This window comes from Chiroxiphia lanceolata, chromosome 13 (assembly GCF_009829145.1).
Source record: "Chiroxiphia lanceolata isolate bChiLan1 chromosome 13, bChiLan1.pri, whole genome shotgun sequence".
NCBI classification, from domain to species: Eukaryota; Metazoa; Chordata; class Aves; order Passeriformes; family Pipridae; genus Chiroxiphia; species Chiroxiphia lanceolata.
In genome coordinates this window covers 2,220,752-2,246,520 of record NC_045649.1, presented here as the reverse complement: position 1 = coordinate 2,246,520, position 25,769 = coordinate 2,220,752, and the positions used below count along the sequence as shown (strand labels likewise).

At 57.0% G+C, this 25,769-nt stretch overlaps 3 protein-coding genes across 3 annotated transcripts; 2 read left to right on the top strand and 1 right to left on the bottom strand.

Annotated features, from left to right (window-relative positions):
- Positions 1-285: 285 nt before the first annotated feature.
- On the top strand, positions 286-15,968 carry AARS1 (alanyl-tRNA synthetase 1). Its single transcript, XM_032700800.1, has 21 exons — positions 286-347; positions 1,724-1,932; positions 2,551-2,739; positions 3,374-3,519; positions 4,689-4,880; positions 5,317-5,461; positions 6,393-6,538; positions 7,058-7,166; positions 7,264-7,414; positions 7,781-7,905; positions 8,506-8,650; positions 9,270-9,448; positions 9,941-10,054; positions 10,768-10,974; positions 11,607-11,791; positions 12,209-12,317; positions 12,998-13,111; positions 13,392-13,511; positions 14,022-14,108; positions 15,304-15,417; positions 15,702-15,968. Exons 2-21 carry the CDS (start codon positions 1,789-1,791, stop codon positions 15,885-15,887), a joined length of 2,907 nt encoding a protein of 968 aa, XP_032556691.1. The 5' UTR covers positions 286-347; positions 1,724-1,788; the 3' UTR covers positions 15,888-15,968.
- A 131-nt stretch (positions 15,969-16,099) lies between these two features.
- EXOSC6 (exosome component 6) lies at positions 16,100-18,178 on the top strand. The gene has a single exon (XM_032700886.1). The coding sequence runs from the start codon at positions 16,124-16,126 to the stop codon at positions 16,979-16,981; it is 858 nt and encodes a 285-aa protein (XP_032556777.1). The 5' UTR covers positions 16,100-16,123; the 3' UTR covers positions 16,982-18,178.
- Positions 17,120-25,200, bottom strand: LOC116793202 (RNA-binding Raly-like protein). The gene is made up of 7 exons (XM_032700872.1): positions 25,114-25,200; positions 23,095-23,173; positions 20,813-20,863; positions 20,334-20,482; positions 19,906-20,019; positions 19,471-19,637; positions 17,120-19,093 (listed from the first exon to the last, which is right to left on the bottom strand). The coding sequence occupies exons 1-7, from the start codon at positions 25,148-25,150 to the stop codon at positions 19,055-19,057; spliced, it is 636 nt and encodes a 211-aa protein (XP_032556763.1). The 5' UTR covers positions 25,151-25,200; the 3' UTR covers positions 17,120-19,054.
- Positions 25,201-25,769: the final 569 nt, after the last annotated feature.

Genomic DNA, 25,769 nt, shown 5'->3' with positions numbered 1-25,769 from the left:
CGTGTCTCAGTCTTTCTCTCTCTCTCTCTCTCGTGTGTCATTACTAGCTCGTTGCACACGGGGGAAAACAAACCCGATTTTTGAGGGTGACCCCACTGCGCCCACAGGGCGGGCACCCCTAAAATGGCGGCGCCCACAGCGGCCTCAGCCCGGCCGCGTCACGTGGCCGCCGCGTTCCCGCCATTGCATCAGCCGGCGGCGGGCCCGCCCCGGCGGTGGGGGGCGGGGTTTGCGCGGAGCGACAGCACCGGCAGCCAATGGGAACCGTTCCGGCGGCGGAGGGGCGGGGCGTGGCGCGCGCTGCGGCGGCCGGCGGTGAGGGGCGAGGGGCGGCGGCGGCCGCGCAGGTACGGCCGGGGGGACACGGGGGGTCTGCGCTCCGGGTTTGGCCGCCACGGCCCGCCCGGGACCCCGGGCCCAGGGGAGAAGGGCAGGAGGGAGGGTAATGGGGAAGGGGGGTGGTGGTGGTGGTGGCGGTGGCGGTGGCGGTGGCGGTGGCGGTGCCGCTGGTCGCGCCCCAGCCGGGCCTGCGGGGGGGATGGCGGGCCCAGCGCTTCCCCCGCCCCTCCTCGGGCACTGGAGAGCGGGCGGTGTCCGGGCAGGGCCTCTGGTCGGCCCTATGCGCGGTCCTTCCCTCCTCGGGTCATTCCCTCCTCCAACATCGAGGTTGGACTCGATGATCCCAAAGGAGTTTTCCAGGCTCATTGATTCCGTGATTCAATGAACTGCTCCCAGGCCCTGCTCCCATGGGGGATTCCCGTCCCTCGGCGACGCAGCACGCTGCTGGGAGCTCGCCCCCCCTCGTGTATCTGCATTGCGCTCCGCTGACAGGGACAGCTCTGTGCACCCGTGGGACACTCGGGCGGTGCTGCCCTGCAGGCTGTCACTGCCTCTGGGGTGCCTGAGGGCATGTGGGCCCTCCCAGGGAAGTCTTCCAGGCATCCCTGGAGCTGTCTCTGCTTCGAGCAGGGAGTGCGGACAAAATGATATTTAGGGGTCATTTCTGAACTTGGCTCTTCTGTGGTTTAATTATAGAATCACAGAATGGTTTGGGTTGGAACAGACCTTAAAGCTCATCAAGTTCCACCCCCCCACCATGGGCAGAGATACCTTCCACTAGACCAGGTTGCTCCAAGCCCCATCCAGCCTGGCCTTGAACACTTCCAGGGATGGGGCAGCTACAGCTTCTCTGGGCAACCTGTGCCAGGGCCTCCCCACCCTCACCAAGAAGATCTAACCTAAATCTCTCCTTATTTGGTTTAAAACTGTTCTCCCTTGTCCTATCACTATCTGCCCATGTAAAAAGTTGCTCTCCCTCTCTTTTATAAGCCCCCTTCAGATATTGGAAGGCCGCAGTGGAGTCTCCCCACTCTTGCGTTTATTCACCTTGAGTGCTTTGTCGGCTTGACAGTTCCCCCCTCCATCCATGTCCCGAGCAACACAAATGCAACATATTAAGTTCAGTATCCATGTGAATTTGCAATTTTAAACCCCCGTGTTTTCAAAGAACAGGTAACTTGATGTAGAGCCTCGAAATCAGGGAGGTTGGGGGAGAGGAAGTTTGGGGTTGGGCCAGCGCTCTTTGGGGCAGACCGATGGTTGAACTGAGGAGCCGGTGAGTACTTAATGTGGGGGGGACCCTTTCAGGAGATGGAGACAATGATCCTCATGTTCAGCTTGAGCTAACAACACGTCAGAGCCTTGTTTGTTGTTGTTTCTTCAGACTGCACCGAGGCCTTGCCGCTTCCCCGCCGCTTGCTTTGGCCAGCGGTGACTCGCAGCCTCAGGATGGAGGCCACGCTCACTGCCAGCCAGATCCGGCAGCGCTTCATCGACTTCTTCAAGGAAAACAAGCACACCTACGTGCACTCATCTTCCACCATCCCCCTGGACGACCCCACGCTGCTCTTTGCCAATGCTGGTATGAATCAGGTAGGTTTCCCACCCTGGCACTGCGGTCCTTACGAACATATCCTGTTGAAACCCTTGAGGCTGTTTGCAGAATTTTTTGTGTGGAAAATCATTGTTTTCTCCGTCTTCCATCTGGTCACAATGGGGTGGTTGGTGTGTGCTGCTGGAGCCCTCTGTGCCCTCACAGAATTGACAAGAGCACTGGAAGAGAGGTCCCTGTGATGGGAGCTCTGCCAGTCTCCCTTCCTTGACCCTTTGTACCACAGCCAGTCCTGGCACAAATGACTAATGGCATCTTTAAAGAGCAGTTGGGACTGACCTGCTGCAAGGGCTGTGCTGCAGATCAGCACTCATTTTTTATTTTTTGACAGCTGAGAATCTGACAGCTTCTAATCCCTTTGGAAGTCCCAGGGTTTGGTGGGCTCCAGAAACACGTGTGTGTGTGAGTGCTGAGTTCTAGGCAGTGCTGCAGCCTTGCCACAGGCAGGAGCAGCAGGTTTGTTTCTGAAAGGTACCTTGGGTGCGTCCAGGCCAGTGATATTGTCACACAGATGACACACACTGCCTTGCTGTTGCTTGCAACATTTGGAAACAGGCTCTGAGTGCTGGTCTGAGTTGCCCTTTTTTCTCTCCTCTCAGTTCAAACCCATCTTCCTCAACACTATCGACCCCTCACACCCACTCGCTAAACTGAGCAGAGCCACCAACACTCAGAAGTGCATCCGAGCAGGGGGCAAACACAACGACCTGGACGACGTGGGGAAAGATGTGTACCACCACACCTTCTTTGAGATGCTGGGGTCCTGGTCCTTTGGGGATTACTTCAAGGTAAAGCAGGCTGGGTGCAGCTCTGAATCCCTGGCACAAATTTATCTCTGTGAACTCAGCAGAGCAGTTGCCAAGAGGAAAGAGAATATGTTGGCACAGAGGGGCATGTGGCTCCTTTGGGATAAATGAGGTTGGAAGCTGCCCCGACCCTGCAGAATGATTTGAGGTTAATTACTTAAGGTTTACAAAGCTGATTAAATTAACTCTGCTAGTTTGGAGTCTTCAGGCAGAGGTTTTAGGGGTTGTCCTGGAGCTGTGGGGAATTGCATGTTCTGTGCAGCTATGGTGGACCTTCAAACAGGAGTGATCATACAATGATGATGTCCTTTCCCAAGCTTCTTGATAGTGTAGTGCTCAAAGTCAGAAGGAGGATGTTAGGAATACAAAACAACAGCAGAATTAAAAGGCTTTTTGGAGGCAGTGAACATGCTTAGGAGTTAACTTGGCTGCATCAGGAAAGTCATTTGAGATGTTTCTTGTGCTCTGTTCACTGCATATAGTAATTTGCCTCTTATGTCAAAGGTTGGAAAGTTTTTGGCAGTTTACCTGCTGGTACCTGCAGTGGCCAGTACTTTGGATGTTGAAGAGAAGCTGTCTTTGCACTCACTTGCTGACCTCATCTTTCCTTCTGCAGGAACTCGCTTGTAAACTGGCACTGGAACTTCTCACCAAGGAGTTTGGCATTCCTGCTGAAAGACTCTATGTCACTTACTTTGGTGGAAATGAGGCTGCAGGGCTGCAGCCAGACCTGGAGTGCAAGCAGATCTGGTTGGATTTGGGGTAAGGCCTTTCACTGAGGAAGGTGCATGTTTTGATGAGCAGTAGTAATTTGTTTGGCTTGGATATGAGGAAAAATTCTTCACAGAGACAGAAAAGAAGAGGCTGCCTGGGGAAGTGGTGGAGTCACCATCCCTGGAGGGACTCAAAAGCTGTGTAGCTGTGGCACTTGGGACATTGTTTAGTGGTGGGCTTGGCAGTGCTGGAGTAACAGTTGGACTTGATGATCTGAAAGGTCTTTTCCAACCTAAATGTTTCTATGACTCTATGATGGCATGTGTTATGTGGCAGAACATAACACATGTGGCAGGATGTTTTAGCAAAATTGAGGTGTCACAAATAATGTTTGCAGGGTGGTGGAGCTTTGAAACTAAATGGAAGTACTGGTATTAGATAGAAGATATTGGGAGCTCTGGTTTCAAAATCTCTTGTGAAAGCTTAACAGGTGCCCCACTGGGTCAGATGGATGGGCTGTCCTGCCCAGTGTGCTGCTGCTGACAGCATTTGAGAAGATCATGGAATCCTAGAACCATGGAATGGTTAGGTTTGGAAGGGACCTTACAGCTCATCCTGTTCCAACCCTGCCATGGGCAGGAACACTTTCCACTATCCCAACTTGCTCCAAGCCCCATCCAACCTGGCCTTGGACACTTCAGGAATGGGGCAGCCACAGCTTCTCTGGGCAACCTGTGCCAGGGCCTCACCACCCTCACAGGGAACAATTTCTTACCAATGTGTAATCTAAACGTGTCCTCTCTCAGTTTAAAGCCCTTTTCCTTCATTACATGCCCTTCTAAAGCTGGAGTTCCTCTCCAGATTTCTTATGTTCCCCTTTAGTACTGAAAGGTTCCAACAAGGTGATCCCAGAGCCTTCTTTTCAGGCTGAACAATCCCAGTTCTCTCAGCCTTTCCTCATAGGTGACGTGCTCCATCCCATCCCCATCTCCTTGCTGGCAGCCTCGCTGAGGTGTTGTGTAAGCCTCTGCCTCCAGCTGGGACAGGTGCCAGTGTTCACTTGATCCCCCTCAGCAGGGATCCTGAGGCTCAGGCTCTAAGAATTCATCGTCTCATCCAGGGAATTAGTGAGCTGAGGTTTCTCTGGTCTAGCCCTTAGTTTGGGGAATTCTTGCCTTGCCGTTAGTCTCTGTTGTTCAGTAAGTTTCTTGTTGCAGGCTGGCTGAGGGCAGGATTCTGCCTGGCAATATGAAGGATAACTTCTGGGAAATGGGAGACACAGGCCCCTGTGGCCCTTGCAGTGAGATCCACTACGACCGGATCCGGGACAGAGATGCTTCACACCTGGTCAATCAGGATGACCCCAACGTCCTGGAGATCTGGAACCTGGTGTTCATACAGTTCAACAGGTGAGCCAGAGCGGCTTCCAGGTGAGCCAGGTTGCTCCAGCTCCATGTGGGAAGGCTGCTTGGGCTGCGTGCTCTTCTAACTGCCCCTGGCTTGCTCACCATTCCCCGTGGTCCAGGAGCTGAGCACGTTGTGATGCTCTGTCCCCTGGCCCTCCTGTACAGAAGGGATCAGTCATGCTGCTTTTGGGGACAAACTGGAAGTATTTTCTCCCATTTATCTGCCAGGAATTCAGTAGGGAATAAGTGCCATCCTGCTCTGGGTCTGAGTTGTCACAGATGGTCTTGTTAATTATATTTTATCACAGTTGTCCTTTGTATGGCTTGTGTATGGGCCTGTGTCATAAAGCTGATGGAACCAAATTTCATGGAGATGAGGAGAGAGATTGGGTTCCCCCTGCAGAGCCCCCATCCATAACAGCTCGTCTTTCTTTGGCAGGGAAGCTGATGGGACACTGAAACCCCTTCCTAAGAAAAGTATTGATACTGGGATGGGTCTGGAGAGGCTGGTGTCTGTCCTGCAGAACAAGATGTCCAACTATGACACTGACCTTTTCCTTCCTTACTTTGAAGCCATCCAAAAGGTAGGAACTGGGGTCTGATCCAGCTGTATCCATTCCCTGAATCCCTGGGGAGATGCTTGGGGCTGGTCAGAGAGGGTGGTCTCTGCTTTCCCAGCTGCTCTGAGCCCCACAGGTTTGTGCTTTGCTGAGGGTAGGAATGCAGGCTTGCACAGTAATTGCTGTCCTTGGACATATCCCTAGGGGAAAACATAGGATGATGAGTGGTGCAGCTTTCCCAGTTGAACTGTCCTGATGGCACAGTCCTTGGTCCTCTCCTGGTGGGATATGCTCTGCAGTCCCTTTTGCCATGTGGTAGAGAGCACGTGGTGCTGCTAACCCAGAATCGGTTTGTCCTTCAGTCTCCCACCTGGAACACGCTGATCTGTAGAAAATTCCCTGAGACAGGAGGCCTTTGCCATGAACTGGGACAGCCACTTACAGAACCAGTGTGCTGTTGCTGCACTGTCTGGCGTGGGGACCACCTTACCTGTGCTGTTACAGCAGTATCTTTCCCTTGGATGTGGATAAAAACACCCCAAAAGAGGGAAGCTGGGTCCATCTCCTGTGTGACAGAATTTGAAAGGTTTCTTGGCTGGGCAGGTTATGCCAGGCTGCAGTACTTGGGCCAACTGCAAAACAGATGATTTCCCTCTACTCTATCCTTTTCCCTCTCTCTTGGGTCTTAATGTAGGGAGATATTGACTTTTCTTCTTTCTGGTCTGGAGAGCCTTTGGCCATGGAAATTCATGTAATGCCATTCAGAGCCCACATCTTCCCACCTTCCCTGGCTTCACTGAGACACTTCTTTCCAGAGGAGTGTTCCTCCTTCTGTGGCTGCCAGCGATGGGGTGGGCTTGGCTTCTGGGGGCCTTCCCTGTTATTCTGCCATGGTGCTGGTCCCCACTGTCTGTAATCATCCCCCTTTGCCCACTGCCTTCCCCTCTCTGCTCAGGGCACAGGTGCCAGGCCGTACCAGGGGCAGGTGGGGGCCGAGGATGCCGATGGAATAGACATGGCCTACCGCGTGCTGGCCGACCATGCACGGACCATCACCCTGGCCCTCTCGGACGGGGGCAGGCCTGACAACACTGGCAGAGGGTAAGAAGGAGCTGCTGCAGTGCTGCCACTCCCTTTCTGTTCAGCACAGCTTCCCTGAGGGCTCTGGGATCTCCTGTGTCTTTGGCATTAAAGCAGTGGATAGCAGAGTGTTTGCTCAGGATATTTGACACTTAAATCCCTCTAGTAAGGTCTGCCCAAAAGGCCACAACACAAAGGTCTGTGGGTTCTTGAGCACAGTGCTGCTGTGCCAGCCCCTGGAAAGGATCACTGTGGGCAGACAGGCACAAAACCCTGCTTGGTGCAGTGTTGCTGTTAAAAAGCAAGGAAGTTTGGGCTGGGGGACTGTGCTGCGGGTGCCACTGGACTCACAGCAAGCACACAGTGGGTCTGGGTCAGAGAGCTGGGGCCTGGCACCTCACCTGTGCCTTGCTGCTGCTGTGGGAGAAGAACCCTGTGCTCTTGGTCCTGGGAGAGGGTGCCAGTAGGTGGATGCTGGAGGAGCCCCTGAGAACAACTCAGAGGTGTAACAGTTGCATGGGGGGCTCTGCTGTTCCCTAGGTATGTGCTGAGGCGGATTCTCCGACGGGCCGTGCGCTACTCCCATGAGAAGCTCAATGCCCCCAAGGGTTTCTTTGCTACTCTGGTTGATGTGGTGGTACAGTCACTGGTAAGTTCTTCTCCTGCTCCACTGTATCTGCGGAAGACTTCCTCTGCTGGGGTGTGTGGATCCCCATGCTGAAGGGCTCATCCTCTTGGGTCTGCAGGGAGATGCCTTTCCTGAGCTGAAGAAAGACCCAGATATGGTGAAGGACATTATCAATGAAGAAGAGGATCAGTTCCTGAAAACACTGAGCAGAGGGCGTCGCATCCTGGACAGGAAGATCCAGAGCCTGGGGGACAGTAAAATCATCCCTGGTAAGGCTGTGACTTCTGTCTGGATGCAGCAAAAGGCATTCATTTTTTGGGATCACACCAGGGCTCCACTGGGTTGGGAACTTAGAGGTGGTGGAAGGTGTGGGACAGAGTTGGAGTCAAAAGACATCTCTCAGAGCTGAGCCACCCATCTCTCCTCTGGCCTGTGTTCACTTGCTCAGATTTCAAAGCTGCCCAGATCCCTGTGCTGTCAGGGAGGAGCCTTTCGGATGTTCACGTTCTCCAGATCTGTTTGCTGTCGTGCTGTAATGCAGAGCCAGTTGGGTGGGACAGAGCCAGTGGGAGAGCAGGGAAGGGAGCAGTGTGTTGTGGAACACGAGAGCCGACTGCTCTGCCCTCTCTCTGCAGGTGACACTGCCTGGCTGCTCTATGACACCTACGGTTTTCCTGCGGATCTCACCGGGCTGATTGCAGAGGAGAAGGGCCTTGTTGTGGACATGGAGGGCTTTGAGGAAGAGAGGAAAAATGCACAGGTAGGTAACAGCTCCAGAGGAAGCTGGGCTGTGAGTGGACAGGAAGGTTTCCCTTCCATGCAGTTTGCAGTCACGAGTTGCTCCTTTCTTACTGAGTCTGCTCACACTCCTTGTGCCCCAGTGTCCCCTGGGAAATACCGTGACAACAGTTGTTGTGGAACATGTCTTTTCTGTGCAGCTGGAGTTGGTTTTTCTCACTAGCAGAGCGTGGGGTCTTGAACTCAGCCTTCAGACGGAGATAGTGGAGTGCTCAGAGCACTTAACTGCTGGAAGTTACTCCCTGTCTGAGGAGCAGTGTCCAGGTCTGCAGCCTGAGTGCCTCTCACAGCACCTTTGCTGCAGCAGCGGGGAGTGACACTGACCAGCTGGGTACTTGCCTTGCCCTTGCTGGGCTCAGGCCCACTTGGTCTGCATGCTGGAACTATGTTATGAAGCCAGAAAAGACAGGAGCACTCCAGCTGCTGGCACACAGCTTCCCAGGGCAGAGCTCTGAACCACAGATGTGAGTTGAGGGATGTGAGTGAGATGTGCAGCTAGGCTGGCGTGTGTTGGCTGAAGCTGAGGTGGCTTTTCTCAAACATTAGTGCTTGTCATTGGCAGCTCAAATCCCAGGGCAAGGGAGCTGGAGGGGAGGACCTCCTCATGCTGGACATCTATGCCATTGAAGAGCTAAGGGCCCGAGGGCTGGAGGTGACCGATGACTCGCCAAAATACAGCTATGCTTCAGATCCCAGCGGCACCTATGGTATGAAAAACCTTCTCAGAATCATCATCTGCTGCTAAACCTTCCCTGGCATGTACCTCAGAGAGATCCCCTCTGGGCTCACCTGTCCTGGGACGTGGAGGTGGGAGTGGAAAGGTGTGCAGGCCTGCTTGTTACGAAGCAGGGAAAGGGAAGGACAGACTGTCAGGCCTGTTTTTGCCGAGTTAAGGGGATTCCTGTTCCCTGCAGCTTTGTGTCTCCACACTCCTATGTTGGTGTTTCTCAGCTGCTGCTTTGCCACTGCTGCAGGGGACTGCAGTTTCTGCTTGGCCTGTTAGAGGGCTCTTGGCTCGTTTGCTGTGGCTCTTCCTGCTAATTCTTTGATTTGGTGGAGATTAATGAGGCTGCACGCTCACAGCCATGTGTGCTGCTGACTTTTACTGCATAGGCATGGAAGGCAGTGACAGGCCCTGCCTTGGAGGGCACTGGATGGAATTCCCAGCTAACTGCTGCCTTACTCCTTTTTCCTTACCCTCTGCAAATGTGGTAGCTGCCATGATCTCCTGCAATAGCTGGGAGATGTTGCTATGAAGTTCCACTCTCATGTGGTGTCTACAAGGTTTTCCTATTTTACTGACACTGCCTGTCATCCTGGTGACAGATTTCGGGAGCCTCGTGGCCACAGTGAAAGCCATCCGCAGGGAGAAGAAGTTTGTGGAGGAGGCATCCACTGGCCAGGAGTGTGGGATAGTGCTGGACCGGACCTGCTTCTACGCCGAGCAGGGTGGGCAGATCTATGACCAGGGCTACATGGTCAAGGATGACGACAGCAGGGAGGATGTGAGTGGGCCTGAGAGCCTTTTGCAAGATTCAGTCTGACCCCGGGGCCTGGGCAGAGGGGGAGAAGGGGCCAAGCAAGCTCCAGCAATTTCCCATCCACGTCAGGTGTCAGGCATTGCACGGGTTTCCTTTCAGGGGGTGCAGCACGGCACGGATGTGCTGGAGTTTTGTTCCCTTTGCTTCTCGGGTAAGTGGAGACTCTGCTGCTGTTGCCTGTGGTGGTGGTGCTGGGATTGCCCAAGGGCAGTGCTCTCAAGCCATGATGGGGAGCTGAGGTGGGGAGCTCTTTGTGTCCCTCAGCTGTGCCCCACCTTCATTCACTTCTCTGCTTTGCTGTGTGCTGTGCCTGGGGACCCTTGTCTTTCTCCAGCACACACCCTCTCTCACTCTCAGCTGGGACCTTTCCAGTTGCAGCTCAGACCTCTGGATAGATGGTTTGTCTCCCCTTGGCCTCTTGCTCTGCTCACATGGGGCGTTTCCCTCTTTATACAGAAAACAGAATTCACTGTGAAGAATGTTCAGGTCCGAGGAGGCTACGTGCTCCACATAGGAACTCTGTATGGGAGCTTGAAAGTGGGAGATCAGGTCCACCTGTCTATTGATGAGGTGAGTTAAGACACGGTGTAACACATGGGCTCATCTCTTTTCCCTGGATTTTGTCTCCTTCCTTTTCATCTGTACCACTCTGTGGGCCTGATGTTTGAGGCCTGCCCTCCCTGCAGCACACGATCAAGCAATGCCTGGCTGACTCCAGGCCTCTCCTGCTTGGCATCTGGCTTTCTCCTACCAGGAGGCAGATAATGCCCAGCTGGCTCAGAGCCACACTTGCTGGGTTTCCTGATCAGCAGCAGAAACATGTTTTGGGTCATGACTGGAAGGTAGAACTTGTAGGGTACCCCACTGCATGGGGACAGCAGGAGGGAGCCTGGACTGCCTGCCCCGCTCCAGACGTGGCTCCTGTGGGCTCAGCCTGCTGAGTGAGTCCTGGGTTGAGCCTAGTCTGCAAAATGTGTTTCCCTTCTCTATAGAGGCATCATCTTTGGAGGAAGAGGGAAGGCTTCCATCTCACAGTGCTTTTCCCTGTTAAGGAGCAGATCAGTATCTGTGAGCTGGTCTGTCCTTGTCCTCCCTCCACACAGGAAACCATGCACAAATTTGGTGGGGAACACCCTGCTCCCTTAGCTGAAGTGGTCGGTTATTTCTGGTCTCCTGAGCTAGTTTAGGGTTCTGTTGGAGGGCAGCAGCCTCCCCTTCACCTGCTGGAGGCCATCGTGGCTCTGCAGTGCAGGGCCCCATCTAACAGAGGCTTCCTCCCTCAGGCCAGGCGGAGGCCGGTCATGAGCAACCACACAGCCACCCACATCCTCAACTTCGCCCTGCGCTCCGTGCTGGGCGAGGCCGACCAGAGGGGCTCCCTGGTGGCACCGGACAGGCTGCGCTTCGACTTCACGGCCAAGGGAGCCTTGTCCACCCAGGAAGTCAAGAAAGTCGAAGGGATTGCCAACCAGATGATCGAGGAGTCAAAGGTGGGTGCGGCTGACAGGTTGTACGCCTGGAGTCCGGCTTTTGGATGATCTGGGATGCCGGGGGTTTGGCATGCAGGAGTCTTCTGTGCACAGATTGGCATCACCTCAGAGGGTTTTGAGCAGGAAAACGCCATGTGGGAATGTTCTCTGTTCATTGGTCCCAGGCCCTCTCTAGGGTTGGCGTGTTCCCATGCCTGCTGTAGTGTCTCACATTAGCTAGAAGAATCAGGAAGTTTGGCAGAGAAGTTTTGCAGGCCTGGCTAGATTTACATACACCCGGACATGCCAGTGATGTGTCACCAAGGGCGAGAGAGTTGCTCTGTCTAGTGCCAGGCCTGTGTCAGAGCAGACCCTGGAGACCCCTGTGCTCTGCTCAGGAGTCTGTGTTTGGAACCATTTGCATGTACAGTAGCACACAGGGAGTCTGAACAGGTGGTATTGGGAGTTTTGAACATGGGACATCTGCCAATACCTTTGGAATTCTTGCAGCTCAGCAAACCCCAGCTTGGATGAGGCACAAGGCTTCACTTTTAGCATCTTTCAGAGAAAGTCATAGTTCCCAGGGAATATGAGTCCTCAGTCAGAGCTGATAGGACCTACTCTCACCCACATCCCTTTCCTGTCCTCTGCAGACTGTGTATGCCAAGGACTGTCCTCTCGCAGCAGCCAAAGCTATCCAAGGACTGAGGGCAGTTTTTGACGAGACCTACCCCGATCCTGTCCGCGTGGTCTCGATTGGCATCCCTGTGGAGGAGCTGCTGGCTGACCCCTCTGGTCCTGGGGGCTCCATCACCTCAATTGAGTTCTGTGGAGGCACGTGAGTATCTGGAGAGGCAGGGAAGGCGGCAGGGTGGCTGAAAAGGAGTTCCTGTGGAGCCCGGTCTCTGCTGGAAGTGCTGTGGGTACATGCAGGGCACAGCCAGGGCAGAGCTGGGGGCGGTGGTGATGTGCCTTTGCATTCCCACTCCTCAGTTAATCCGTGTTTAAAATCAAGACTTTGCAAGCAGGGAACTGCCTGTGTTTCCCTGCCCACACGAAGGGTCTCTGGCAGTGCTGGGAGCACAGCCCTTGCCACCCTTTCCTTGCTCTTTTGCTTGGTTGGATTTTCTGCCTGTCCCCACACTTGCTGCATTTCCCTGGCAGAGTGGTTGTCTTGTTTCTGTGCTGATTCCTGCTGAGATGAGAGGTGGACTGCTAACTGTCTCTTGTGGGTCTGTCTGGGTTCTTTCCAAAGGCACTTGCAGAACTCCAGCCATGCTGGCCCCTTTGTGATTGTTTCAGAAGAAGCCATTGCTAAAGGCATTCGGAGGATAGTTGCAGTCACTGGGGCTGAAGCTCGGAAGGTAAGGGGAGGCAGGAGAGATCTTCTGTGAAATTCCACATATTAACCCTATACCAGAGTTCCTTTTGTTTGAATTTGCACAATATCCCTGTCAGCACCAGGGATAACGAACAAGGGATGATGCTCTCCTTGGGAATAGCAGGGACTCAGGGAAAAGGGTGCTGCTGTTGGCAGAGACTGGGCTGGAGGCCCTGGCTGTGCTACAGTCAGAGAGTGCAGGGAAGAAGGGGAGAAGTCTTGGCTTCTCAGTGTTGTGTCAAGGGGGCAGAGGGGGAATAGCTCAGGTTGCTTAGCAGAATGGGCTGCAGATGTAGAGCTCTCAGCAGCTGTCAAGGCTGGCAGGAGAGTGGTGAAGTCTGAGAACCCAGTCCTCTGCTGCTGGGCTAGCAGATTGTGTGCTAGCTTGTGCTGGTGCTTCCTAGAGTGGGAGAAAGGGGTTCATGGGGGAGATGGTTTCTGTTTTTGAGGATCTTTCTTTTGTTTCTGGCAAAGAAGGAGTCCTGGGGCCTGTCTGCCATCATCACACCCTGTTTCTGGTCAAATGCTGCCTTCTTTGGCTCTGTGTCTTCTGGAGGAGTTACTAAGCTCCATGCTGGGGCATTCCCTTCTTACCCTGGGGTGGTCAAGAGCCCAGCCTGCTCAGTCTTCCTGCCTGATTTAACCTGGATTGTTTTCTGCTAGGCCCTCAGGAAAGTCGACAGCCTTAGGAAACTGCTGTCAGCCCTGGAGGCCAAGGTGAAGGTCCAGACAGCTCCCAACAAGGATGTGCAGAAGGAGATCGCGGATCTCGGTGAGGTGAGGATGGTAGCAGTGCTCTGCCTCCCCAGAGTGAATGGGACCTTGATTGCCAGCACTGGGTTGCATTAATGAGGCCCATGTTCACCTTCCTGCTCCTGTCTGGCAGCCCTGCATCCCATGGGTGCTGCAGCTGACACCTCCTGAGTGGGTTGTTGGCACTGGGAGAGGAGCGGGGCTTACTGGGCTCTGCCAGTTGAGGCACTGAGGTTCATGAGGTGCAGCATCTCCTGGTTGTGGTCACTGGTACCTTTAACCCTCTCCACCTGCTCTTTTGCAGACTCTGGCCACTGCTGTTATCCCACAGTGGCAGAAAGATGAGCTGAGAGAGGCTGTTAAAGCGCTGAAGAAAGTTATGGATGACCTGGACCGTGCAAGTAAAGCCGACATCCAGAAACGGGTGAGCCCTGGGCTGGAATAAAGGATAGTGTGGGAGGGCTGCAGGGCACTCCCTTGGGAGCTCTGCTTGTGTCCATCGTGGAAGGGAGCTGAGCTCTGGGGACACCCCTCACACTGTTCAGTCTTCCAGCCTCTCCTGCTCCCTCCCAGAGCACAGCTACCTCTGTGCCTGCTCCCTGCGTTGAAGCATGGCATGTTGTCTTGGAAGTAGGGGTGCTCCTACCCTACTGGTGCCCCTGGGTGCAGGCTTCTTCCTCCTGGATCCCACTGGAGTTTTCTGGAGGAGGATTTAACACATAACATTGCTGCTGCCTTGCAGGCCACACACCCACCTGCCAAAATATTTTGCTCCTGGCTCCCCAGTGTGAGGCTGCTCCAGGCTGGGCTGTGGGTGTGTTTGGGCACCTTGGGGGCCTCCGTACCTGCAGGGGAAGCTCTACCTGTGTGGTTCTTGTGTCCGTACACACTGTGGGCGCTCTAGTGTTTGTTTTCTGACCACTGTTGTCCTCAGGTGCTGGAGAAGACCAAGCAAGTCATTGAGAGTCACCCTAATCAGCCATGGGTCATCATGGAAATGGAAAATGGAGCCTCAGCAAAGGTATGGGAAGGCCTGGTTTCTCCTCAACAACCTTCCTTCTGCCTTGAGGAGCAGCTGCGTGGTCTCTGCTCCCTCGGGGAGGCAGTGCAGTGCTACAGAGCTCTCCTTCTTCACACTTGCTGTCCCTGAGGAGGAGAAGGGACTGCTGGGGCAGTGGAAGTCATGATGTTTGTGGCCCCTGCAGATCAGCTCCAGGAGCACTGTCCTGGGCTGGCTGTGTGGACAGGGCTGGGCAGAGAGCTGCCCCCCAGCTCTTGGGCACTGTCAGCCACAGCTGGGTTCAGGTTCTTCCACAGCCAGGGCTGAATCTGCTCCTTCCCTCCTCCACACACAGGTTTCTTTCCAAGCGATATCTGTTGGAATAACAGCTCCCTTCTGTGCACTGTGCTGCAGTGCTGAGCCCAGCAAGTGCCAGGCAGCAGGGACTGATCGTGCCTGGGGTTGGAGCGCTCTGGTTTTAATGCCCTGTTTAAATTTCCACTCTGGGAGTCTTGGAGCTGATCCTGCTCGCTCTCTGTGGCCCTCCCTGTCACCATGACACCCACGCTCGCAGTGGGTGCCATCTCAGTGTTCTCCCTGGCAGAAGGGTGCATCCCAGGGGATGGCAGTGCTGGCAGCCCGGGGAGCGGCCTGTTCCCAATCCACCCAGAGCAGCGCTGCTTTGCTTGCCAGAGGACCTGCTCCTGAAGCTTCTGTGCTGCATCGTGCTGTCTGTGTGAACAAGGGATGATGCTCTCCTTGGGAATAACAGGATGCATGGCAATCTCCCTGGTTCTTCCTGTGTGCCTGCTGTGTCAGTTAACCCTTGCAGCCTCTTCATGCTGTTTTTGAGTTCTCCTGAGTCACTTTGGAACAGCTGTTGCCTCCTGCTGGGGGGAGCTTTTTTCCCTCCAGTCAGTACTCAGGCAAAGGTTCACTCTGGGGCAAATTCTGCCAGTTCCTGGATAACTGAAGGTGGAAAAATGAAGGCAGTTTCTCCTTCCTGCCTTAGGGGACACAGACAGGTCTTGTGTCACCTGCCAAGGCTTCTACACTGCGAGGGATGTGAATATGGCTTGTGCTGGGGAGGAGGAGCACAGCAGGGTGATGCTGGCAAGTCCGGATCCCTGAGGTCTCTGTGGGTGCCATGGGGGCTGGAGGTGAGCTGGGTGTGAGTGCAGGGAAGATGTGCTGCAATAATTTTCTTCTTTTACAGGCCCTGAATGAATCTCTGAAGCTCTTCAAGACTAACTCCCCCCAGACTGCTGCCATGCTTTTTGCTGTGGATAATGAAGCTGGCAGGATCACCTGCCTGTGTCAAGTACCCCAGGTAATGCTGAGGCACTCTGTATCTGCCTCTCCCTGAGCCTTCCTGGGGGAGATGCAGCTTCCAGGCAGGGACTATCCAACACTCCACAGCCAGGATTGATTTGGGTTTGACCAGAGCCACAACCCTCATGCTTTGGTGTATCATCAATCTACAGAAGTGGGGGAAAAAGGTTGTGCTGTGCAAATGGGGAAGAAGAGTCAGAACGTAGCATGGGTCAGGGAGACAGCTGTTTGTCCCTCAGTGCTGACCAGTGATTTTTTTTTTTTTTCCCTTTTCTTGCCCAGGAGACTGCAAATAAGGGCCTGAAGGCCAGCCAGTGGGTGCAGGAGGTGTCTGGCTTGATGGACGGCAAAGGTGGTGGGAAGGACATCTCTGCACAGGCAACGGGCAAGAACGTGGGCTGCCTGCAGGAAGCCTTGAAACTGGCCACGGACTTTGCTAGGCTCCGGCTGGGGGAGCTGAAGAACTGACTGAGGGGGGGTCCCCGGCCCCCTTTTCCTACTGTCTCCCCTGCGCGGATTTCCTGTCAATAAAGGTTCCCTGCCCTGCTCGCTGCGGCCCTGCTCTGCTGGGGAAGCGAGATGGGAGGGGAGGGGATGGGGTGGGATCCTCCTCCTGCCTGTCACAGCCTGTGCCTGCCCCTCCTCCTGCCCGTCCCCGCCCCGCCTCCTCCCTCTCCCCGCCCGCCGCTGCCGTCCCGCCGACCATGCCGCTGGATCACCGCCGCCTGTGCGGCCCGGAGGAGTCGCAGCCGCCCGCTCTGTGGGCAGCGCTCGCGGCCGAGGATGAGGACGAGGAGGGCGCGGGGGCCGCGCCGCGGGACCCCTGCTCCCTGCGGCCGCTGTTCGCGCGGGCCGGGCTGCTGAGCCAGGCTCAGGGCTCGGCCTACGTGGAGCTGGGCAGCGGCACCAAGGTGCTCTGCGCCGCCTGGGGCCCGCGCGAGGCGGCCGAGCCCGGGCCGGGCCGGCTGCTGTGCGAGTTCCGCCGGGCGCCCTTCGCGGGCCGCGGGGCGCGGGGCCGGCCGGGCGGGCTGGCGGAGCGGGAGGCGGAGCGGGAGGCGGCGGCGGCGCTGCGGGAGGCGCTGGAGCCGGCGGTGCGGCTGGGCCGGTACCCGCGGGCCCGCCTGGCCGTCAGCGCGCTGCTGCTGCAGGACGGCGGCTCGGCCCTGGCCGCCGCTGTCAGCGCCGCGGCCCTGGCGCTGGCGGACGCCGGCGTGGAGATGTACGACCTGGCCGTGGGCTGCGCGCTCTGCCGCCCGCCCGCCGCCGCCACAGCCGCCGCCTGGATGCTGCAGCCCGCGGAGCCCGAGGAGCGCCGCGCCGCCGCCCGCCTCACGCTCGCCCTGCTGCCCGCCCTCAACCAGGTGTCGGCCGTGCTGGGCGGCGGCCAGGGCGGCCCCCCCGAGGACTGGGCGCAGGCCCTGCGGCTCGGCCTCGACGGCTGCCACCGGCAGTACCCGGTGCTGCGGCAGAGCCTCCTGCGGGCCGCCCAGCGCCGCGATGCCGCCGCTGCTGCCACCGCCGCTGCTGCCACCGCCGCCGCTACCGCTGCCTCTGTGGCCTGAGCGCCCGCGAGACCCGGGTGCCCCGGTCTGGGGGTGGGATCGTCTCCCAGAGCCCGTCCAAGCTGCCGTCGGTGCTGCCGGAGACCCCTGGAGCCTGCCTGATCCGCGCCTCGCTGTTGGGGATTGAAATAGGTTTGCTTTTAGAACATTAGAAGTTTATTAAGTTTAAGGTTAATTATTACTACTGGAGACCACCAAGGACCCAGCTTGTTCCACACCTCATGCTGCCAGAGACCCCAGACCCAGCCTGTTCCATGCCTTGTGCTGCTGGAGACCCCACGAGCCAACCCTTGTGCTGCTGGAGACCCCCTGCTCTCACACAGCTGAAGGCCCAAGAATTCTGGTGAAGGACACTGGAGTCTACACCCCCCACACCACTGGAGAGCCCCCAAAAGCGTATCTGAGGAGTTACCATGTGGCAGAACATTCCTAACTGGCACCACAGGGCCCAAACAGCCTAGCATGCTACTGGAGCCCCCCAGAAACAGCCTCTGTACTGTCTCAGCAGCCAGAGCCTGCCTGAGACCTCTCTCCAAGCAGCTGCTGGCACTGCAGGACCTCCACGTCTCACCCTGGGGTGGTCCCAGCCCCAGGCTGAGACCCTCACACCGAGCTCCCCACCACAACCATCCATGCAGGCAGGGTCCAGTCACCCCTGGGCAGGAGCCACCCGTGGCATGGACTGCACATCCCTTGGGCCTCCTGCCCAGGCAGTGCTTCAGGGCAGCAGATTGTGTTTTGTTGGCTTTTTTTCATAGTAATAAATCATTTATTTTCTGGTGAGTCTTCTGCCTGCATGGCTCTGCTGGGGCCTCTGCTAGCCAAGGGCTAGTCCCTCCCTTCCATGATCGGGGTCACCCCCCCCCTTCTCCCTCCATCCTTCCTTGAGGGGTGCAGGTAGATCTGGGTGCTGCCTTGGGATCTGGTTGTTCCTGGGGATGGAGCAGAGCAGCCAGTCCTGTCTGCCCAGCTGCATCATGGTGGGCTGGTAGGGAATATTCTGGGTATTTTCCACTGGGAAACAGGGCAGAGCTGCTCTCCTGCCTCTAGGCTGAGCTGCAGGAAAGGCAGCATCCAAGAAAGCCAGGGACTGTGTCTGGCAGCACACAGAATTAGGTACAAAAATTAAATGAGCACTTCAGACAGTTACAAACTGCACCAGAGTTAAATAACCAGAGAAAATAAATACAAATTATTTTTCTTTCCAACACAATACACTCTTTTCCTAGAGCAAATTAGAAATACAGAACGAGTTCCTACCAGTGAGAGAAGGACAACCAAGAAATGAGGGACACAGAACCAAAACGTGATGCTGGGGAACACGGGGGGACCAGGACTCCTCAGGTGCAGGTGAGGGGCCCTGGTGAAGCTCTCACAGGAGTCCCACTGACTGCAAACACAATGCCTGGACAAGAACAGCCCGTGGAAAACCAGTAAGGAAAATACATTTGGGAGCAGGGGCGAATGGGAGCAATTGGGTTGGCATTGTCCCGCTGCTGGTCGCGCAGCTCGCATCAGAGCTAGGCTTAGCACCATCCCAAAATCCCGCAAAAACCTCCTGGAGATAGCTTAGGGTGGGTCCTCCTTCCTATGGTGGGTCAGAAAGCTGCCACAGACTGTACCTGTGCCTGCTGCACCAATTCCCAGCAGGGTCTGACGGTTGGGATGTGACCTGTGCCATAGGGCTGGGAACCCCGGGCTGCTCTCTCTGTGCCCCACAGCACCCTGTGGGTGAGGAGGTGCTGCCAGCAAGGCAGATGGGATTTGAGTTGCTCCTTCGGGACACGGTCCTTTTTTTTTGTTTCTGCTCCTCCCCTCCCTCCCCTGGCCACCTCTGCTTATCCCTAGGTCTGAAAACAGGAGGAAAAAGAAAATGAGCGCACTGGAACACGAAAACTCTTGCCCCAGCCGGCCGACAACTCCTGGGGTGGGACACGGGGCTGCCGGCGGCCGGGGATGGCCATGCCGGGAGCGGGCACCCCGAGTTGTGCCTGGCTGGAAGCCTCAAAAGAAATAATGAACACAAGCTGGGAAGGACTGGCCACACGGGAAGGCCACAGCATCCCAGTCCAGCTACTGGCTCCCCTCGGGATCCGACATGTGGGTTTTCACCTGTGAGGAGAAACACGCGGCGTGGCCGTCCTCTGCACTGGCAGCAGGATCAAACCCAGCACCCTGCCTGGGGATCCCTGGGATCCCACATCCAGCTGGGGGATGTGGGTGGGGGAGCAGCACCTTTGATAAAAGGTATTTCTGCTCTGAGGGTTTTTTTGCAGCCTTAGTGCAGCCTTGATTCACACCCAGGGGTTTGCTGCAGGGTGCTCAGGCCTGTCCCAGAGGCACCAACGGTTTTAGCCCCGACACCCAGCTGGAATGGCTTGGGGAACCCTAGTGGAGCATCTCATCTACTCCAGGCATCCCTCACCAGCAAGCAGGTGTGGATTTTAGGGAAGCAGAGAGCCCAGCAGAGGATCTGGCCCTCCTCTTACCGTCTCCTCCGTGTCTGTGCTCTCCTCGGCGCTGTCGATGTTGCGCAGGTCACTGTGCCCGTCAGATCCCGTCCCCTCCTTCCCCCGTGACTCCCGGGACCCCTCTCCTGCTGGGGATGGCGACTCTGTCCCTGGCTCTACCCTCTTCTTCTCACTCTCCTTGGACCCTGCAAAGCCAGAGACAGCAGAAATTTGGGGTACCTGTGCAAACATCAGCCCTGTCCTCGCTGCGTTCCCTTGTGCCAAAGGGCTGGTTTTTTACTTGGCAGTCCAGGGAAGGGAAAGGATGTAGGGAACCTGCCCAGCCAGCTCTGGGTGTCCTGGACACACACGGAGGGACCCCTTACAGCCAGCTCAGGGTCTAGGCTCACATGTGCCCTCAGGTTGCCCAGCACAGACACCCCAGTGTTGGAGGGTCTGGGCCTGTCCCCTCACCCGTGAGACGCTCTCTCCTCTGGTCCATGCGGTCCAGGCTCTCCAGCAGACTGTCCACCTGTGCCTTGATCTGGCTCAGCTCCCCCTTGATGGAGTGCAGCTCTTCGGCTCTCACTGCAGGGAGAAGAGCTGTGAGGAGCCCACCCAGAGCAAGGAGGACACGCCATCCTGGGCAACCACCTCTGAAGCATCCCACTCTCTGGAGCATTCCCCCCTCTGGAACATTCTCCTTCACAAAACATCTTCCTCTATGAAATATACTCCCCACCAGATATCCTTGGGGAACAGGAATGGGCCCAGGGGACAGTCACCACCCCAGTGCAGCCCAGGCTGCATCTGCTGGAGCTGGGGACTCACAGCAGCAGGGTCAGCACACACCGAGACATGAGGGCTGAGCCTCTTCTTTCTCCCAGCCCTGTCACACTCACACTTTGTCCGTCCTGCCGTGGAGCTGGTGCTGCTCCTCGTCCCGGGCTGGGGACTCAGGCTGCTCTTGCCTCCTGCTCCCAGGTGAGTCCGTCTGGTCTTGACTGGGATGCGGTTAATGAGGGGGGGGATCTTTTGGTACTCATAGACCCTGCAAGGGCACAAGAGCACAGTGGCATGAGCACAACCTTTAGAGGTGCAGCAGTACCCCTTGCCAGCCAAGAGAGCATCTCTTTGGGTCCCTGTGTGGTGAAAGGACCCACAGTGTGGGCGCTGCCCTGCCCACATGGTGCCCCCACCCCATGTGCCCCCTCCCCAGGCCCCCAGCCTGTGGAAGCTGCAGTTCCTCAAAGTGGGGAAACACCACTGAGCCTCTCTTGGAGGCAGGGGGACAGATGCCCAGGGACACCCTGCTTTTCCACGGTCACACACCAAACCCACACGTGCTCAGCTCATCCCGCTCCCGGGATGCCGCGCTCACCGGTACGGGAAGTCATCCCTGTAGAGGTCGTAGTCCAGGTCACAGCTACTGCTGCAGGAGGGGGAGAGAGGAGAACATGTCACCTGCTCTGTGGGTCACTGTGGAGCAGTCACTGCTGGGCACAGGAGGGCAGAGACACCCACCCAGTCTCCAACCCCCCAGAACAGGAGGCATTCCAGAGAATCTCACACAAGCTGCCTGGGCTGCAGCATGCCCTGGGAGGTGGCTGTGCCCTGGCAGGGATCTTTCTCGAGGCAAACAAGGGTGTTGGGAGGGATGGTGAGCAGCATCAGCAGGGTCTGTCCTCAGGAAGCTGCATTTAGAGTGCCCTGATGTTAAACTCCACAGTTCCTGGCTCCAGGTGTGCTGTCAGCTCACTCAGCTCTGAACTAAGAACCGATCTGTCAATGGATCCCCTCCAGTACGGGCAGTGACATGCCTGTAATAAATCATGTGCCATGGACCAGGAGCAGGGAGTGGCAGGAGGAGGAAGAGGAAGAGGAGAAGGAGGAGGAAAGATGCTGAAGCTCATTTTGCTGCTTCAGTTCTTGCGAAATCAGGGAGCGAAGGACTAAGCCTAACCCAGGTAGAGACAAAGCCATGCTCTGTGCATCACTAGGAGCAGGGAGCCTTCCTGCTGTCAGGAATGGGGGGACCAGGTCAAGGTCCCCCAGGGCTCCAGATCTGGCTGCAGATGAGCTTGTCTCTGTGGGATCAATGCTGGGGCTCGGGGAGGTCTTCTGACAGGCAACCTGGGCTGCCCTGCCTGGGGCACCAAGCCTGGGCCAGGCTCACCCAGCCCAGAGGGCAGCTTGGAGCCTGTCATGGGGCAGAGGCACTCCCTGTCCCGCTGCCACCCTACCTTCTTCAGGAATCCTCTGCACAAGGCAGAGCCCACAAGCACCAGCCCTCCTGGTAAGGGCAAGCTGGCAGCCCTGGTGGCCCGCCTGCTCCTGTGCTTTGCACGTGGGGTGCAATCCTTGGGGTCTATTTTGGGAGCTTTTGGTCCAGACTTGCTGCCTTCCAAGTTTCTGTTGCTGTGACAGGGATGGCGTGTCCTTTGCATCCCCAACTCCTGCCTGTCACCTGGGGGGGAAGGTCACGACCTGTCCTGGGAAAACAGGGAATGGGCAGACAGAGAGGCAACCCACACACGGGGCACAGGGAAGGTACCTGCTCCAGTGGCTGCTGCTGCTGCATGGAGCCCACACTGAAAGGTTTGGGGATGCCACAGCACACCCTGTGCCGTGGGAGAACTGGTGGCACTGCAGGATACCCGGTCTTGGGGTCTAGCACCCAGTTGGGGACACAGTAAGGGGTTTCCTGGCTCAGCTCTTTGCTCAGAGAATCCCCTGGGAAGAGCAAAGGCAGTGGCTGCCACGCTCCAGCGCCCAAGGGGGCCAAGCAGTCCCGGCCCTCCAGTGCTGCCTCCCTTCAGCTCCATGGCAACAGGCAGAGCAATTAGTTCAATCAGGGCGTTTGCAAAAAAGCTCTTATGAGACAGAGGAGCCCGGCTCCAATCCCCTCCTCACCACACATCCACTGAGATGGGGAGACAAAAGTGTGCAGGGATGGGGACCTGCTCTTCTGCCACCATCAGTGCCATCACCATCACCATCACCTACTGCCATCCTCAGGGCCATCACCACCCCCACGTGTCCCTGCAGGGGTGTCTGTCCCTGAGGAACAGCATTTAAAAGCCACAATTGCAACGGATATAGACACAGAATCATAGAATCCTGAAATGGTTTGGGTTGGAAGAGTCCTTAAAGCTCATGTCATTCCAAACCCCTCTGCAATAGGCAGGGACACCTTCCACTAGACCAGGAAGCCCCATCCAACCTGGTCTTATGCACTTCCAGGGATGGGGCAGCCACAGCTTCTCTGGGCAGTCTGTGCCAGGGCCTTACCAGCAGGAAGAATTTCTTTCTTATGTCCAACCTAAACCTGCCCTCTGTCAGTTTGAAGCCATTACTGAAGGAGGGCAACATCTGTAACAGGCGTGGAGACCACAGGGCTTCTCTGGCTGCCTTCGGGTGGGGAGGGCAGGTCCCCACACCCCACTGGTGCCACACACCAGGAGGGGCCCAGTGAGGACTCCAGCCACCACCTGTGTGGCCAAGAGCCCTGTCAGGATGGGGCAGGGGCATCCCACAGACTTACACCTACCAGCTGGAATAGTCAGAGGTGTGAGTGATGGAGAGCAGGAGAGGAAGAGGAGCCAGGTGTGGGACAGTGCCCAGCCCCCCCGTGCAGACCCCGCCCCACACACAAGCACTCACTGGTACAGGCTGCTGCTGTGCTGCCGCTTCTGGCCCAGCCTGGCCCGGCTCGGCTTGGGCTCCCTGGCCATGTCCAGATCTGTGGGGAGAGAGAGGAGGAGAATGAACCCACATAGACGCATCTCTAGCACCAGCTTCCTTTGATCCCAGCCACACTCCTGTCCCAGCAGGAGATGTCCCACCTCAGAAAATCTGCAGGACAAGCAGGAGGCTGGCAGCTGTCTGGATTTAAGCTTTGGGGAAGGACAGGAGCAGCCCAAGATTGTGCCAGGACATGGAGGGGGTCAAGTTATCCCTTCCCACGGGTACCCTGTCCCAAGGAGCCAAAGCTGGGCAAGCTCCAATTAGGGTGGCAGAAAGCACCTCTGATGATGAGGGTAATTATTCCGCAGAGACATTTCCCACTGCAGCGGTGAATCCACCTCTGCTATCACTCCTGCTGGGTGGATGGGCTGTATTTTGGGGAGGTCTGGGACAGTGGGACACCATGCCAGGGATGGGGGAAGCCCCACATCCTGCTGCTCTGCCCTCTCAAAGGCTGCTGAGACACGTGCAATGCCGAGGTGTGGGGCAGAGATGCCTCTGGACGCGCAGCTCAGCGATGCCAGGTCACAGCTCCCCGGTGATGCCCTTCACCCCTTCATTAGGATTTCACAGCCAACATCCACATAAAAGCCAGCTTGAATCTCCTTTCTGCATATACATTTGAGAGGCACCAATACCGTGGTTTATGGACATCTCCATAGATTTAATTTTGTGATTTTGCGGGACTCCAAAACCTCTCTGGCCCCTGGGGTAGGAGGTGGTGGGTGAGATGTTGAGGGGTCCCTCTTGTATACTTCCCCTCAGACACGGTAAGTGTGACCAGCTGTCCCACAGGGGACATTGTGGATGCCACTGCACCAGGACACACCAAGCTGAAGCTTCCTGAGTGTTCTGGGAATAAACTGTTCCAGCAGAGAGGCTTAGACCTCCCCAGGAGCGTGGACACTGGCCACAGGTCCCTCCAGCCCAGCATCTGTCAGAGGAAGTTCCCTCCATCCCTACAGAGAAGAGGGTTTCTGAGAAGGATCTAAGTGGAAGGAAACTGGCACTTTGCTTTCCAGGCTGCCACCTTGTGTGGTGAAGTCTGTGGGCTGGCTCTGATCTCAGGGTGAGCTGGGGAAAGTGCTCTGTGCATGCCAGGTAATGCTGGCACCAATTTTTCATGGGTGCAGCCAGATTCCCAGGGACTGCTCAGGGCCAGAGCCCACTGTTGACATCCCTCTCTCCAGCCCATCACGCCTGCCCAGCAGAGACACTCACTCCACTCCCTGTCAGCAGGACAGAGACCTCAGCACCCCAGCCAGGGACCCTGTCACAGGCCACCTATACTGAGGGGACTGTCCTGATGGGGCAGGGGACAGAGCCAGCAGGGCTCCATCACCCAGGGTCATTGGCCCTGTGTCTGGGCTCTCCTCCGTGCAATGGAAGGGTTCTGAGAGAGCATCCCTGTCCCTGGGGAGTAATGGTATGGGGGAATAATGTATGGGGGAGCATTCCAGCACCGGGAGGACATCCCTGACCTAGGGGTAATCTCAGCATTAAAAGGACATCCCTGAGATAGGAGGGAATTGCATGGGGGCATCCCAGTACTGTGAGGATATATTCCTGTCCTGGAGGTAACGGCAGCGAGGGCATCCCAGTACTGGGAGTGCATCCTTGTCCCGGGGGTCATGGCATGGGGAGAACCAGGCATTCCGGTATCGGGAGGCCATCCCAGCCCTGGGGAGGGACTGGTACCGCTGTGGAGGGCACCTGGGAGGCGGCCCCACCCGGGGTGGGGGCGTTAGAGGCACCAGAAGGCTGCAGGGGGACACCCCCGCCTCGGGCAGGGCTGCCAGTGCCGGGCGAGCATCCCGGTGCCGGGCGAGCATCCCGGTGCCGGAGCATCTCCCGGGGGAAGGGTGCGGGAGGAGGGCCAATCCCGCGGGAGGGATACCCGGGGGGGGATTAGGGCCCGATCCGGCCGGTACTCACATCTCCAGCCCGCGTCCCCGCTGCCGAAGAGCGTCATGGCCCCGCACCGGCCCCGCACCGGCCCCGCACCGGACCGAGCACTGCCACCGGGCGCTACCACCGCCGGGCGGGGGGGTCCGGGCCGCACCACCGCGGCGCGGGGGGGGACACCACGCCCCGCACTGTGGTCCGTGTCAGCCCCGCCGCCTGTCCCTGCCCGCACCGCTGCGGGCACCGCGCTCACGCTGCCCCCGGGATCTCCATCCTCACCCTCATCCTCCACGGGCTTCTTCCACCTCCCGCCCCTCGCACCTGCCGGGTCCTGCCCTCCTGGTCGCCGGCTCGGTGGCTGTCCGGGTTTGCCCAGCTCGCCCGGAGCCCCGAGCCCAGCCTTGCTGGCAGCGATGTGGGTCGTGCCTTCCCGCCACGGAGCTGGCGACACAACCAAATGGCACGCAGCGCCCTGGCTGGGGACGTTTTAATTTCCAGCCCAGCCCAGCGCTGGAGAAGGCTGTTCGGACAGGAGGAGGGCAGAGGCATGTTCCCTTCAAAAGCACCCACTGGCACCCACCAGCGCTGGAGTCACAGGTTTTCACTCAGCACGTGGAAAGCCCTGACTTGGGGCTGTCCTGGGGCTGGAAGAAGCAGCTCTTGGCTAATGCCACCCTTCCAAAACA